Source organism: Giraffa tippelskirchi, chromosome 13 (genome assembly GCF_054371585.1).
Source record: "Giraffa tippelskirchi isolate mGirTip1 chromosome 13, T2T-mGirTip1v1.2.pri, whole genome shotgun sequence".
In the NCBI taxonomy this organism is placed as follows: domain Eukaryota; kingdom Metazoa; phylum Chordata; class Mammalia; order Artiodactyla; family Giraffidae; genus Giraffa; species Giraffa tippelskirchi.
In genome coordinates, this window is record NC_137287.1 from 90000397 (window position 1) to 90012950 (window position 12554).

Below are 12554 nucleotides of genomic sequence, written 5' to 3' on the forward strand. Positions count from 1 at the left end.
CCATAAGGCTGGGCCACCGCTAGAGAGAGGCACTCTGAGGAAACCCACTCTCAACCCACACCATCTTTGAACAGTGTGGGCTTCATCTTCCTTTGTCTCTGTCCCTTGGGTTTCTATAAATATTCAGCTCATTGGCCTTCCTCTCATTTGTCTTCCACCCAACGTTAGCCCTGCTTTCCAAGGAAGCTACTCTAGAGAAGCTCCCTCATTCCCTGTAGGTCCAGGCTGTGGGTCATGAGGTTCAATGGGTTTCTCACCCACTTCCCAACCTGATCCTTCCCACAGAGGCTGCCTAGCAAAGGCCCCTTGGCTTCTGAAACTGGTCTTTAGGTGAAGGACAGTATGCATAACCAACAAGGCTTGTTTAAAGCACCCTCTTATAGACTCACAGACTTAGAAACTTACGGTTGCTGGGGGAAAGGGATAGTTAGGGACTTTGGGAAGGTCATGTACACACTGCTATATTTAAAATAGATAAACATAAAAGGCCTATTGTATAGCACATGGAACTCTGCTCAAAGTTACAGAACATTGTTAATAACAATAATTACAGAACATATGTTAATAACATAATTAATACCCCAATACAAAATGTTTTGGTGTTAAAAAATAAATAAAATTAAAAATTAAATAAATAAAACACCTTCTTATAAATATTGAAGGAAAAGCATTTTCCTTCTAACATTTTTTCTTTTCAATCTAAAAGTCACCTCTCTAAATATCAGTCTTTAAATAGCCCTAACCAGACTTCTTGAACAGATACAGCCACTTATCTGTACAGCTGTGACATTTTGATATAGGAAGAAATACATATTCGATCTTCATCCCCAGTTCCTGGCACAGAGCTCCTAAAACCCTGTAACTTCCTGAGTGATAGGGGTGAGAGGAACATCTTTCGTTATAATGTCTGGTTTGTCACCCAATTCTGGCATGGGTTTCAAAGAGCTTCCAGGTTGGTGAATTCACATTCAGGAAGAGTGATGTACCCCACACTCCACGGGAACTCCTGTACTTGGAAAAACCTTCCAGACATGCCCTGTGTACCTCTTCATCTAGCTGTTCATTTATATCCTCCTTAATCAAACAGAAATAGTAAGTTTAAAATATTTTTAATAAATAAGATAAATAAAAGGCACCTCTCAAGTCTTTCTGGCTTTTACCAAGTTCTTCACATGGTGTTTATTAGTAAAGAGTAATGAAATGGTCCATCCGTCTTAAGGCAAAGAAGTACTTGGGAACCCCTGATTGGTCCTGCCAGGAGGGAAGGGCTCCCATATTTGGAAAGCAGCAGGAATGCACCTCCCCCTGCAGCTCCTACATAGCTAGGCAGGTCCAGGGGTATGTGCAGAAGGTGCACAAGAGGACAGTGTGCCCGTGGCTCCAGAGGTGCACCAGAGAGATCCTAAGGTATGTGGGGAGCAGAGTTTACATGTGATAACCATTTCTGTGGCCAGAGCTGTTCATTTTTAATACCACTACAAACCATACAGTGATTTCTTGACTCTCACCTCCTGGGATGGGTCCCACGTCTGGGGACACTTGAGAGAAGATTCAAACATCACTGGGGTTTCTGTCTATGTTTTGGTGCTATAATAAAATGCTAGCTTAAGGGTTGGCTGGGTAGGATTTTCTTTTGTTTTTAAGCCCGTGCCTCTGAAGACTAATTTATTTCTCAAGGTCTCTATGCTTTTATTTTTTAATTTGATGCATGCATAATTTATGCTATTATTCTTATTTAAGGTTTCTCCTGCCAAGGGGTATGGGCTGAGGAAATAGGTTTAGGAGATTAATGAATGTTTTCTGCACACTTGGATCTCTTTGGAGAAAGCTTGTCTGAGCTCACTGTGATTGGTGGGAAGTGAAGAGTGGGATGCTGGAAGGCTGGGTGCTCAGGATGCTGCCTGGCACACTCATGCCCACCCTGGGACAGTGACTATGTGATGTCTGCATGTAAAGAGAGGTCAGCAGAGGCCTCTTTGCAGGAGTCCAGAGAAGCCTGGATGTGCATGCAGTTAGGTTGCATTTTGCCTATTTTTCTACATAAGAACCTGTGTCACACTAGAGTTGAACAGTTTGAACAAAGAAGTACTAATCATTTTAAGGAATACTGCAGGGAGGGTATATTAGGGCCTAAGCAAGATAAACTTTTCAACCTCCTTCAGCTCTGGCACTGATGAACTCAGGAAACCTTCTAGAAGACGGTCTAAGCAGGCTCTGCTATTGTAACTCTCTGTGTATTCCTGATCCGCATGGACAAAGGTCCAGGTGCTGAATGCCCTGAATATTTGACCTCAAGAGATGGAGTTCCACAATAGCTATTGTAGTTTCAGGAACCAGTTGTGACTAACTACCAGACTGGGGGCCTTAAAGGGGGAGGGATATTTCCTGAGGTCATCAGCAGTCTTTCAGATGTCTTGGGGCCAGCCTGACTCTCGGTGCTTCCCCAAGCCCTCTGGTCCTTCCTCTTATTTCATTTCCTCTGAAATTCCTCACGCTGTTCACTTAACTGAGGGGCCATCAGAGCTGCTATTCACTTAACCTCATGCTCAATGAATCAAAAGAACCATCCCCTTCAGCAGCTCAAAAGGGTAATGGGACATGGCCCTTGGGTACCTGAGAAAAGCATCACAGAGCTGGATTAAAATCTGCCCTCCATTCCCTGCTGTTGTGTGGCCTCAGGCAAATTACTTAACTTCTGAAACCCAGTACAACTTTTATAAAGTGAGGATAATAACATACCTACCCCATGTGAGAATTAAGTTAGGCAATATCAGCAGCTGGCATGGTATGTGCAATAAGAAGCTGGTTGAGGGAGGAGGGTGGGACCCCACTCTCCCCAGGATGTGATTAGAAAAGATATCCATGAATAATCAAATTGCCTGTTGCAACTTCTGATCTGTCTGAGAAAACCAAGATCACCATCCTGAATGGTGTTAATTGCAGGCCAGAGCAAGAAACTTGGTTTTGACTTAACCCTATGCAGACCAAGCCTGGGAAAACAGTTATGTTTCAGTAAAAATGTAAAGGGTGCAAGAATGACATTCCTCTCAAAGAATCTCCTACACACAGGAGGGGACATGGGAGACTCAGAACTCCACTGAGGAAGTTAACTGCTCCAGCCTTTTCTGTTGCAGATTCTGACACAATGAGGAAACATCTGGGTAGATGCTGGTTGGCCATTGTCTGTGTCCTGCTCTTTAGCCAACTCTCCTCAGTCAAGGCGAGAGGCATAAAGCACAGAATCAAGTGGAACCGGAAGGTCTTGCCAAGTACCTCCCAGGTCACAGAGGCCCACACTGCAGAAATCCGCCCAGGGGCCTTCATCAAGCAAGGCCGAAAGCTGGATATCGACTTTGGAGTGGAGGGCAACAGGTATTATGAGGCCAACTATTGGCAGTTTCCTGACGGCATCCATTACAGCGGCTGCTCCGAGGCCAATGTCACCAAGGAAGAGTTTGTAACTAGCTGCATTAATGCCACCCAGGCGGCAAACCAAGAGGAACTGTCCCGTGAGAAACAAGACAACAAGCTTTACCAGCGGATCCTGTGGCGGCTGATCAGGGAGCTCTGCTCCATCAAGCACTGTGACTTTTGGCTGGAAAGGGGAGCAGGACTTCAGGTCACTCTGGACCAGCCCATGATGCTCTGCCTGCTGGTTTTCATTTGGTTTATTGTGAAATAAGCTTGTAGGCAGGTTGGCAGCCACAGAGATCAATAGGCAAGCAAACCATAAGCAAGTTATTCCAGTTCTTCTCCTCTAACCCCAAACCCCACGTGTTCTGAAGGTACCAAAGAGCAGTGATTGATTCTTCAGCGCTTTAAATAGCACTCCCAAGTATTCACTCAGGTGCTTGATTATATTTGATAGATGTGTGGGTATCAATCCTCTCCAGGCTCTACCTAAAGCTGGCTTGTTCATCATTGCATTCTCAACTCTGGTGTAGCATCTGGCCCACCATTTTATGCAATAAATGTTTGGTAAGCAGATAAAAGAATGTGTCGGGGACCATACCAAGCACTTCACAATGCTTCCCAACAACTCTCAGAGGTAGGTGTAATAGGTGTTATTCTCTTGGTATAGATGAGAAAATTGAGGCTCCAAGAAGTAAAACAGTAAAGTAGTTAGAAAGTATCAGCCATAATTCAACCCTGGTTTATCTAACCCAGATTTCCTGCTCTGTACAGTTCTACTTTTGGAAATACGAAATGACTGATGCTGATGGCCACGTTTTTGATAACTTATTATATGGAAGTTAATTAATTAAACTAAAGTAAGATATAATAAAGGAATTAAACTAAAATATAAATAAAATCTAGATAAATGTCCATATTGCCTAGTAAGGAAGTATTACCAACTTGATTCCTGTAGTAGTCTAGATCTATGGCACAAAGATGTTTTTTCACAAGAAGGATAAGTATTTGCTATTCCCATCTCTGAAGTAGTTAATGTATTTGTGAAACTATTTCTAAATGATAAATTTCCTTTCTAATGTTCCTCCAATCCTGTGTGCATGTTTTTAAGTATACATGCATACAAGCATCTTTAAATATATTCCCTTTATACAGGTGCTCCATACAATCTCCAGTTGTTCTTTTACTGCCACTTTGGTGAGGGGCCATTATTTCCACGAGCCACTTAACAGCTTCAAAAACACAGTTCCTCAGTAGAAAGGTTAACAATAAAGTATATCTTTAAGAAGATCAAATAATGAATTCATACATGCCATAATTAAGAATTATCATTAGTTAAACTACATTTATATTACAAAACATCAATACAGTTTAAATAAAAATAACGAATCTAATATCTTAAAAGATGCCCCCAGAGACTCTCTGAAGATATGCTCAGAGTACCCACCCCCCACCCTCAGGAGTTGTTGAACCATATTTGGTGATAAAAGTTGCTGAATATTATCAGTTGTCTGTATGGGTAAAAAAATGTGCATTGTCAGACAATTTTATCCAAAGTGTTTTAAAATGTGAGTGTTGATAATGGTACCTCTTGTTCTGAACCTCCACTGCTAATCAGTGTTCTTCTCAAGGATACAGTTGGAAGGTTTTTACATAGAAAGCCAGTGGAGGACTTGGCGGCCAGACAGCCCAGTGGAACACCTTCCTCTGGGTGTGAGGGATACCTGCCACCCTGCCCTGACAGCGCAGGGAGTTCCTGCACAGGAGTTCCTGAGGAACTCCCACCTCTCTGGCTTTCATTCTGCTGGCACTATGCTCATCTTCCACGGTTCTGGTGAGTTCTAGATCAGAAACTAAGACTAAAGTCCAGAACACATACAGGTTATTTCCTACATGTCAATATTTTAATAATAACAGTAGCAATAACAACAAAGTACTTATAGGGTAATGTTGAAATTTCAAGTCCCAGCTCTCCTGAGTTTAATTATAAGGGCACATACAGCCTCGTAAGTAAAATGACTTCATTTCTTATGTGAAAAAACTTAGCCATGATGTAGTACATTTTCCATAATTCCTGTCTTTCCTCATTTCATTAATAGTTCCAGAAACCAGATTTAAGTGGGTCTGTAGTGAATTGCTATATAGTGATTTAGATGCCAAATTTATTATTGGAACTTTAAATTGATTCCATTATGTATTTGAACATCTTTGCTCATGTTTATGAATTATGAGATCCAGTCAAGCCTTTGTGAGTCTAGTTTTTCACTTTAGCAAAGGTTGGTCAAGTGCCTACTATATGTAAGACATTGTGAAGGATTTCTGAATTATTCCTGATGGAGTCATTTTAAAAGTGAATAATTTCACCAACCGTTGACTTCTTGTCCCTCTAAGCATTCATTTTTTAAATATAAGTTTATTGTAAAAATGACACTAAAATTACAGCAGAAATCCAAAACCAAACATTGCCCACAGTTCCAGCATCTGATTGTCAGTGTTCTCATTTTGCCCTATAACCTCCTAGTCCTTACCATTTGCATATACAAATGTACATATTTGCAATAATAATTTCAATGATCATTTATATTCTAAATTTTTGCTCAACTTTGTTCTATGCTTTTTTCATTTTTCTATGATTTGGGGGTTCTTGCCTCCTGCTGCCTTCCCCAACCCACTCTCCTTCCTGCCTGAGATGTAGCCTCCATGCTTTCACTGTGCTCAGATAGAGAGTTTTTTGTTTGATTGCTTTTTAAAAATACTGTAATCATACAACTCACATTTATTCTTCTGCAATTTGTCTCACTGTGTTATCACCTTCACCCTAGTTCAACAGCCACCTAGTTAGCTAACTTGTCGTTTAGGATGTGGCATGATATTCTATACCATGTACTGCTGCTACTGCTGCTAAGTCGTTTCTTATGGATGGACCTTCAGGTTGTTTCCAGTTTTTTGCCACTGCAAACAATAAACGTCAATGTACAGACAACTTTGCAATCTGTTACTTTTATTTCTGTGGAGTAGATTTATACATGCAACATTTCCAGAACAAAGCTATGTATAATTTAAATTTTTCTAGACATGACTAGATTATGTTCCTAAATAGCTGGAGCAATTCTCATTCTACCCCGTGCAGTATACTGTGCTAACTTTAAGAGTCTCTATGTCATTTAAGTTACAGCAACTGCCTTTTCTCCAAATAGTGCTTGAACATCTTTTCTACTTTGCACACAACACACCTAAAGCTTTCCAACTAATTTCTGAGCATAAAGACTATTTGAAAATTGTAAAACTATTAGCAGTTTCCATCCTACACCTAGTCTGTGGCCCAAAACATCTGGAAAGCTGGAATGTGTGGGGGCTTCTGCTCAGAGGGTGGTTTGTTTGCACAACTGCACACTCCCTAACTGGTAGAAGAAGCACAGTGTGATGTTTGGTCTTGGCCTTTTTATTGATCTTCAGTAAAATAGGAAATAAAAGTATCTGCATCCCAGCAAGAATGCTCTCCAGGTCGTAAAATCAAAAGAAGCAGGAATCAAGCACACAGTATAAATAGCCCACGCTTCTCCTTTCCTCTGAGCTGTCTGGGCATATGATCAGCATCTTCCCAGAGCCCTCACACCCCACCTGGCTTAGGATATGACTGGCAATGTTGAGAAACCCCACCTTCTGGTCCTAACGAAGTATGTCCCAGGTAGTGGCCATGAGTTTGTCTTGAGTTGCCCCTACTCTCTACCTCAAGCTTTCTGATAACAAGTGACTGACTTTGGGAAGTGGACCCCTGGCCTTAACTTTGCACTTTCAGTTTGGTCACATCTTTCATCTCTACCTTTTCTTCATGTGCTGTATATGGCTGGACAAGGATGCTCTAAGATATTAATACCCACATGTTGCTATGTGGCACACTCTGGAGTCTGCCAAGGTCTCAACTTGAAATGCTGATAGTGGGGCCCACGTGCCTATATGCAGGTAGTGATAACACAAGGGCAGACTACATATGCCAGGCAAGTAGTCAAGAAAACTTACACAAATGTGGCATGATGACTTTTCCATTTTCCCAACTGAAAGCTCAGATGCTGCTCAGTTGAAGAGCAGACCTCTGATAATCCTAGCTCAGGTCAGGGGCTGCATGTCTACTTTTTTCTGCCCGAAGGCCATGCAGTCAGGCACAGCAGAGGGCTTGTCCTTATCTTATCCTCACTGCCCGTAGAAGGCCCTGTTTCAGTTGGGCACCCAGCCTCACAGGTAGAAGAGAAGGGAGCCAAACTCCTATGCTACTGGGAAAAATAGATACCTGCAAAATGTAAATAAGATTCTGTATCTTTGACATCTCTTAGCCAATCCCATCAAAAACCTGCTCCAGAAAAACAGACTCAGCTGTTTCCCTTGGCAAATGGGAGCCTTCACCTGGACCCACGAGAGGTCTCAGACTGACCACCCCACTCCCAAAAGGATCTTCCTGGCAGCTGCATCCAGGCCAAAGCTGACCACGCAGAAAAAGGTTATTCTCCAATACCTAAGTGTCCCTGAATCCCCAAGTTGCTTCCATCTGTGAATTTCTTATCTTCTTTCATCCACTCAACCCCCACCCATCCCTCCCTGATCTTCCCTTGGAATTTCCACATCTTTTTGTAGGAAAGCATTGCCTTCTTAAACAATACAAATTGTTTTAACTCCAATAGGCTTGGCCTTAAATTGTACAGGGAAGTTGGCAGAAAGCCAGAAAGGAACTCGAGGAAGCTGGAAACAAATCAGGACCAGAGGACCTAACACAGCTGGTATCCCTGAATAGATGAAGGTGTGAGGATGAAAGATTTGGGGTGGGGGCAGGGGAACTGCTGTTAGCTAAAAATTGTCACTTGCAGGATGGGGAACACATGTAAACCCATGGCTGATTCATGTCAATGTATGGCAAAAACCACTACAATATTGTAAAGTAATTAGCCCCCAACTAAAATAAATAAATTTATTTAAAAAAATTAATTAATTAAAAAATAAAAATTGTCACTTGCCATCTGCCTCTACAAGGATTAACTCTCTAGCCACTGCAGTCGCTGACCTTCAACACCCACTGAAAGGAGTTCAGGGCAGAGATCAGGAATGAGGCACTCTATGCTCTGGGAGAAATTGGCAGAACAGGCCTTCAAATAGTTAGATATTTTCAGAAGATTTTATGAGCCCCAATTCTTTCATCTCCTCATATCTAGAGAAGCTCTAAGATCACTAACGGTGACATCTGCTCCTCATGACTAGCAGCAAACTTCTGCCAAGACATGTGCTTGACAGCATGCATTCACCAGTTCACATATATACTGACCTCCCCCACTAAGTCTTTGGAGCAGTTCCTCAGAGCTCTCTGAGATGCTGTCTCCTGGGCTGTAGTCCTCATTTTGCCCTAAATAAAACTTAACTCACAAATTTCATGTTATACATTTTTTTTTCAGTCGACACTATCCACAGGAAGAATTACTCTCTTGAGGCTCATCAGAGGTGACATTAACATCCAACAAGGCTCTAGGCTCATAAACAAGATTCAACACCAAGGAAAGAGATGTTCAAGGACTAAGCAGAGGGAAGGGACCCAGGGAAGGGTCCTGGTTAGGTAGGACCTGTAGTTGTGTTCTCCTTGAACACTTGAATTTCTCCTTGAATTTCCAAGTCCATAATTCAGGTTTCTAATTTTTTTAACTGGCTGTTTTGACTCAAGTTTACTTGCCACTCAAGAACAAAATGATAGAGCTTTATAACATCTGCAGTGCTGTGATTTATAAGAAGTATATTGTTAAAAGATAAACCGAAGTATGTTCAAAATTTTGAGTTTATTAGAGCAAAAATCAATTTGAATCAGGCAGTATCCAAGCTAGCAGATAGAAAGGAACTCCAAAGACCTGTACAAAATGGAAGACTTTTATATTTTTTTATTTTTTAATATATAAAATTTTTATACGTGATTTGTTTAGTCTCTAGGTTGTATCCGACTCTTTGCGACCCTATGGACTGTAGCCTGTCAGGCTCCTTGGTCCATAGGATTTCCCAGGCAAGAATACTGGAGTGGGTTGCCATTTCCTTTTCCATGGAAGACTTTACAGACAGAAGAGGGTGGAAAAAGGAAGTAACCAGCAAAGAATGGACTGTTGGTGGCAAGGTTGCCTTCCTTTAGGGGACAGCAAGGGCCTAACAGGCAGATTATATTACTAGTGCTTACCAGGTAATTCCTGGTGCTTCCCTGATAGCCCAGTCGGTAAAGAAACTGCTTGCCATGCAGGAGACCCTGGTTCGAGAAGATCCTCTGGAGAAGGGATAGGCTACCCACTCCAGTATTCTTGGACTTCCCTGGTGACTCAGCTGGTAAAGAATCTGCCTGCATTGTGGGAGACCTGGGTTCAATCCCTGGGGTGGGCAGATCCCCTGGAGAAGGGAAAAGCTATACACTCCAGTATTCTGGTCTGGAGAATTCCACAGACTGTATAGTCCATGGGGTCGCAAAGAGTCGGACATGACTGAGCGACTTTCACTTCACTTCACTTCACCAGGTAATTCCAGATTGACTGCCTTAAGATTCCACTCTGGGGAGAGGTTGAAACTGTAATTATTTTAGGGATTAAATCTCAATTTAATGACACGCACTTAGTACATTTGGGGCCTATTGCCTCTTTTGTATCAATATACTTGGTCATTTTCTGCTCATTCAGATGACCAAATACATTTCTCATATATATTTGGTCTTCACCCATGGTTACTCGTTTACAGATCCCCAAAACATTGGAACCTCCTAAGTGACTAGAAAAATTTCCAATGGGATTAGAACGATTATGTCATAATACTTGGTCCTTTCCCTTAGTTCCTAAAATCACTTGAGAGCCATAAATGTGTCTTGATATTAATGACAAGTCCCTTTCCACAACTACAGGATTTATATTAATGTAGTGATTTTTGGAGAGCACCCAAGGATGGGGACTCGTTGCCAAGGGAAACAACCATGAATTAAGGTTTGGAGCTTTTAGTCCCAACCCCTAATTTCTGGGGAGAGGAGGGTGCTGGAGGTTGAATTAATGACCAAATGCCAGTGATTTAATCACTATTCCCTGTGTAATGAATCTTCCATAAAAACCCCAAAGGATGGGTTTGGAGCTTCCCAGTAGTGAGCATGTGGAGATGTAAGGACTGTGATGCACTTAGAGGGGCATGAACACTCCACACCCTTCCCCATCCCTTGTCTTACACATCTCTTCCATCTGGCTGTTTTTGAGTCATATTATTTTGTAATAAACTGTTAATCTAGCAAGTAAAAATGTTTTTCTGAGTTCTGTGAGCCATTTTGTTGTTTTTCAGTTGCTAAGACATGTCTAACTCTTTGCAACCCCATGGACTGCAGCACACCAGGCTTCCCTGTACTTCACTATCTCCTGGAGTTTGTTCAAATTCATGTCCATTGAGTCGGTGATGTTCTCTAACCATCTCATCCTCTGCTGCCCATCCTCTTCTGCCCTCAGTCTTTTCCAGCATCCCCGTCTTTTCCAATGAGTTGACTCTTCACATCAGGTGGCCAAAGTATTGGAGCTTCAGCTTCAGCATTAGTCCTTCCAATGAATATTCAGGGTTGATTTCCTTTAGGATTGATATATTTGATCTGCTTGCTGTCCAAGAGACTCTCAGAGTCTTCTCCAGCATCACAATTCAAAAACATCAGTTCTTCAGAATTCAGCCTTTATGGTCCAACTCTCACATCCATACATGACTACTGGAAAAGCCATAGCTTCGACTATACAGATCTTTGTTGGCAAAGTGATGTATTTGTTTTTTAACATCATGAGCCACTTAGATAAATTAATTGAGTTCAAGGAGTAGGTCTTTGGAAACTCAGATCTATTGTTGGTCAGTCAGAAGCACAGATGACACCCTGAACTTGGGACTGGTATCTGAAATGGGGGTGGAGAGCAGGCAGTCTTATAAGATGAACCCTTTACCTGTGGGATCTGACACTATATCCAGGCAGATACTGTCAAAATTCAGCTGAACTATGTCCAAAACACCCAGTTGGTGTTGGAGAATTGCTCAGATGTGTGGGGGTATCCACCCCATGCCCCAGCACACACACATTGGAATTGGTTCCAGAACCCTTTTAGCATCTTGTAAAAGTCATTTTATCTATCCTTCTTTGTGCCTAAACCAAACATTAACATCGCCTCTTCTCCCCTGAAGGAAAATAAAATAGAGATGAGCAAGAGGCAAAGAGTCAGTGGGTTTCCCTCAGATTTTGGCCTACATAGCATAGCCAAAGTGGAGAGAGCACCCGCCCACCCCACTTAACGGGCTTTTCTGGGCTTATCGTCACATGAGCAGGTTCTAAAATGTCCCATCTGGAATTTCAAACTTAATGTGGTCAGTGAACTTCCCCCTCTCAGCTAAGAGACTGACCTGTGCAGATGGAAGTCTCCATAAGTCCAGCTGCCAGACTCTCTCTCAGGACAGGACTTGACCCTGCCTGTGGAGTTCCCATATCTGTATTTCAAGGCCACTGGCCCTCTGCCTTAGCAGATGGCTTTTACTTAGAATTACAGATAATCTTCCTCTGGGCACTAGCTCAGCTCCTAAGTTATATTCACCATTTTAGCTAATGACCTTTCATGCCTTATCTTGGGCATGCCTTCCTTCAACAAACATTTGTTGAGTTACTGCTATGGGTTGGTCTACTCTGTGCTGGAGCTATAATGGTGGGCAAGTAAAGCAATATCCCTGCTATTGGGTCTTTACTTTCTGGTGGCACAAGCACATACACATATAACCACAGATAAACTGCTAGGCCAGCTCTCTGGGAGTTGGGGGAGCCCTGGTTTGTACCATTTACCAAGAGTGACCTGGTGTTCTGTGCCCAGGTCTTAATTTATGGAGATGACTGAGTGACAACAGCAAGAAGTCAATGTCACGGATCACAATTTCCCTGGAAATGAGAGACACACCTTGCCAGCACCAAAGGGTCACAAAACGAGCACCAGACTGGTTAGGAAGCAGAAGCAAGAGCAAAGGGAGAGCCCAAGTCAGAAACTTGGATTGGGGTTTCCTCAGGAAAGGCAAAGCAGGATACAGTAAACAGTTTAGGATTGGCTAGCCTGAATAATTTCAGCAGACTTTGGGCTTATATTGTTGCT

At 42.3% G+C, this 12554-nt stretch overlaps 1 protein-coding gene across 2 annotated transcripts; it reads left to right on the forward strand.

The window, feature by feature from the left end:
- Positions 1-1344: 1344 nt before the first annotated feature.
- PRND (prion like protein doppel) lies at positions 1345-6394 on the forward strand. 2 transcript variants are annotated; one of them, XM_081560755.1, is made up of 2 exons: positions 1345-1407; positions 3120-6394. In XM_081560755.1, the coding sequence occupies exon 2, from the start codon at positions 3146-3148 to the stop codon at positions 3680-3682; it is 537 nt and encodes a 178-aa protein (XP_081416881.1). In that variant the 5' UTR covers positions 1345-1407; positions 3120-3145; the 3' UTR covers positions 3683-6394. The 2 variants fall into 2 exon arrangements, with proteins under 2 accessions (XP_081416881.1, XP_081416880.1); XM_081560754.1 differs by having other exon boundaries at positions 3135-6394.
- Positions 6395-12554: the final 6160 nt, after the last annotated feature.